Source organism: Biomphalaria glabrata, chromosome 8 (assembly GCF_947242115.1).
Source record: "Biomphalaria glabrata chromosome 8, xgBioGlab47.1, whole genome shotgun sequence".
In the NCBI taxonomy this organism is placed as follows: domain Eukaryota; kingdom Metazoa; phylum Mollusca; class Gastropoda; family Planorbidae; genus Biomphalaria; species Biomphalaria glabrata.
Window position 1 is genome coordinate 28111655 of NC_074718.1, and position 3928 is coordinate 28115582.

A 3928-nucleotide genomic window follows, 5' to 3' on the forward strand; every position below is an offset into this window, starting at 1 on the left:
GAAACTATAAAAAAATCAAACAAAGCATTAGGATTTATTAAAAGAAATTTCTATAAAACAAATAAGAACATAAAACTAAAATGTTATTTAACCTTGGTTAGGCCAATAATACAATATGCATCCTCCGTTTGGGACCCCTCAACTCAAGATAACATTAAGAAACTGGAACAGACACAAAATAGAGCAGTGAGATTCATAACAAACGAATATTCACACTTAACCAGAGTAACACCTTTAGTAAAATCACTAAATTTAGAAAGCCTTCAGGACAGAAGACTCAAAGGTAAAGTAGCAACTATACATAAAACACTGGACCATAATCTTCAAATACAAAAACAAAATTTAACAAGATTACAAAGAGAGTTTGTGTTACACAAACTCAGAGGCGGCCCCCGTCGAAGTCGGATCCCTGTCGGATCTGCATATTCGCAAATAATATTCAAGAGGTGATTTAATTTTGATGGTCAAAAGTAATAATGTTTCAAAGATTCATTTGCTGTAAATTTAAATTAAATAAAAAATAGTAGATTAGTTTTAGTATATTAAAACATTACAATTTTGATCAAAACGTTTGGAAATGAAAATCTACAATTTTTTTTTTACACTTAAAGTTTAGAAATTGATATTCTACATCATAATCTAGTCTATTTTAGTCTAAACTAGATCTAGAAATTCTAGATCTAGACTCTAAAAATTTTTTAATTAGAATATAAATCCAGATCTAGATATACTGTAATAAAAATCTAGATCTAGTTTTAAAAAATCTAGATTAGATCTAAATCAAGATATCATTCCTTTTTTAAACGCGAGTCACATAACGAGGCTTATTAAACATTACTATACCGAGTTCTTTTTTAATTTTATTTGAAGAATTAATTCCATATAACGTCAGAGGGAAAAAAAACACTACGTCACACGGCCTAGCTAGACTAAAAATCGCCTTCATCATTACGAGCCATTTATCGAGTGTTCATAGACTTTGGTGCACCGAGTGCGTTCTTTAAGCATTTCATTTAAAGAATTCATTCCATATGACGTCAAAGGAAAAAAAAAACACTACGTCACACGGCTTAGTTAGACTAAAATATATTTTCATTAAAACGAGCACTTTTTCGAGTGTTAATAGACATTGGTGCACCGAGTGCGTTCTTTTAACATTACATTTAAAGAGTCCATTCATATGACGTCAAAGAAAAAAAATTCCATTACCGTGTAAGTCTCATCGCACTAGGGCACCATGTTGAGAACTCTATTCTCTGATAACACGGACAAGGAAAGCGGCAGTTATTCTCAAAGCTTCTCTGTCTCCGTACAGAGCCAGCTCCTCATGCAAACCAGCTTTTGTTTCACTCAAATGGCCATGTTTAGGGTGTAGTGTTGCGCACTCGTAAAGGATGTGGTTAACTGTTTCGACGTCGTCCTGACAATGCCTGCAGCGTGAGTCGAAGTTTGGTTTAAATTTAGCAAAATAGGCACCAATTGGACAGTGTCCCGTTCGGTACCTAGCGATTGTCACCTGTTCTTCCCTATTTAGCTGCCACCATTAGTCCGATTTTGAGGGCCCTTTTAAGTTTTGCCAGACTTCCCTTCCCGTATTACCAGTCTCCCAGCTTTTGCACCATTTATCTCTTGCCCATTCATCTACTATCGCACGCGCCTGCTCAAAAGTCTGTGGCTCGTCCACAGGGTCCAGTTTTGTGCCGAGCTTGGCTAATAAGTCAGCCTTCACATTACCTTCCACATCCACATGTCCAGGTACGTATTGGAATGTCGTCCGAATTTTGTGTTTTTCTTGGAGGCGTCCCACGCACGCCAGTGTTTTTGCCAGTGGTTCCGGGAGCGTATCTGCAGGGCTTTCAATGGCTTGTAGGCTCGACAGAGAGTCTGTAAATAGCACAATAGGACTGGGTTGTGCTGTTTTCTCGTTAAGTCGTTCTTCAATGTACTCTACTGCATTTTGAATTGCAACCATTTCAGCTACGTAATTACTCCTACCAGAACGCGCACCTAGAATCTCATCGTTCTCGGTCGAGCCAGGGAATCGAACTACCACACCATACCCAGAGGTTTTTTGTCCGAGGTTCTCTCTCGTGGAACCATCTGTGTACACTTTAATGGAATCAGCTGGGTACTGGGCGACAGTTTTCCTGGCAGTGTTTCGTAGGACAGTTTTTGTGCATTTCTTGTTAACATCTGGGTCAATCAGCGATTTCCTCACCTCTGGGACTCCAGGAGCATTCGCCGGAGAAGAAGCCCCTTGCAGAGCGAGAGCTGCTCTGTTCTGGGGTAAATCGACTTCTTTGGACAATTCCCGCACCAAGTGCATGAAAGAGTTCCGCTTCAGCCGATTTCCACCCTGCCAATTGTCGACCAGACTCCTGACTGGGCAGCCTTCTTCTAGCCGTTTGAATTTTTCATAAGCGATCATAACGGCTCGCTCCCTTCGTAATCTCAGTGGTGGGAGATTTGTCATGACCTCACATGCCGCAGTTGGCGTCGTACGAAATGCACCACAAATGAGTCTAATTGCTTGGTTCTGCACTGAGTCCAGCCCCGCTAGAGACGTTTGTGAGGCATAGACTTGTGCAAGAGACGAGTACTCCATCCTCGACCTTACCGCTCCAATGTAGAGGGCCCGTAACACGTTCGCTTTGGCCCCCCACTTGGTCGTGGCTAACCGCTTGACTACCTTAAGGCTCTCTGACTCTTGCTCTCGCACTGTTCTCACATGGTCGGACAAACCCATTTTTGGGTCCAGGGTGACTCCCAGGTATTTCGGCTTGGCTTCCATTTTTAATTCGGTACCATTGATTGAGAGAGAAATCTTTTCTTTGTAGATATCTTTGCCAAGGGTGAAAAGGGTCCAGACTGTTTTCGCTCAATTAACCTCCATATTCCACAATCGTGTGTAGCAGGAAATCGTGACTAGGTCACGTTGGATCTCCGCAGCTAGAGCGGCTGCGGATCTCCCAGTTTTCCAGATCAGCAAATCGTCCGCAAAATGTAATGAGCGACACACTAGGCGTTTGGTCAAATCGTTGATGAATACCAGAAAAAGTGTGCATGAGAGTGACGAGCCCTGAGGCAACCCCTGCTCGAGTACCTTCTTATTTGACAGTTGCTCGCCATAACGTGTTTGAACTAACCTGTTCGTTAGGAAGCTTTTGATCCATCGATACATATTGGAGTTTACCCCAAGGTCCATCAACTTAAGCAACAAGCCTTGTCTCCAGACTCTATCGTACGCCTGTTTTAGATCTAGAAAGACCGCGAGTGTCGACTCACCCTTCTTCTCCCTTCCGCCTCTCTGAAAACCGTCCGCCACCTCTTGCATAAAGACTGTAACCTGGTCCATTGCACTACGCCGCTGTCTGAAACCACCCTGCTCCTGACAAATTAAATTGTGGGACTCTAGGTACCACGTAAGCCGTCAGTTAATGATTCTCTCCGCAACCTTCCCCACAGACGATGTGAGGGAAATTGGTCTGTAACTCTCAGGACTGTTTGCATTCTTGCCCTTTTTAAGGATAGGAACAATGGTAGCCAATCTCCATGCCTTAGGGAAGTCCCCTTGAATCCATGTCCGATTTAGTAAGCCGTGAAGTTTTAGGAGGCCAATCGTTCCAAGATTTTTTAGCATCTCAGCGCTGATGCCATCTGGCCCCACTGCCTTGTGTAGTCTCGCCTTTTTGATCGCGAAAGCCACCTCCATCATGGTAAAGGGCTCTGAGAATGTTTCCGTCCCAGCCTTGCCGTCGACCCATTTGCGTTTTTCATTGGCTCTTCTAACACGGTCAATAGGCTAGTACCGGTACCATAAAAAAAAATGTCTTTATTTACACGAGATATTTAACAAGGGTTCATAGACATTGGTGCACTGAGTTCTAATAGAATTTATTTAAAAAGGATCAAAGCCGTATTGTTTTTG

The 3928-nt window shown here is 42.4% G+C and overlaps 1 protein-coding gene across 1 annotated transcript; it reads right to left on the reverse strand.

Annotated features, from left to right (window-relative positions):
* Positions 1-1543: 1543 nt before the first annotated feature.
* LOC129927824 (uncharacterized) lies at positions 1544-2791 on the reverse strand. Its single transcript, XM_056039344.1, has one exon. It carries the CDS (start codon positions 2789-2791, stop codon positions 1544-1546), a length of 1248 nt encoding a protein of 415 aa, XP_055895319.1.
* Positions 2792-3928: the final 1137 nt, after the last annotated feature.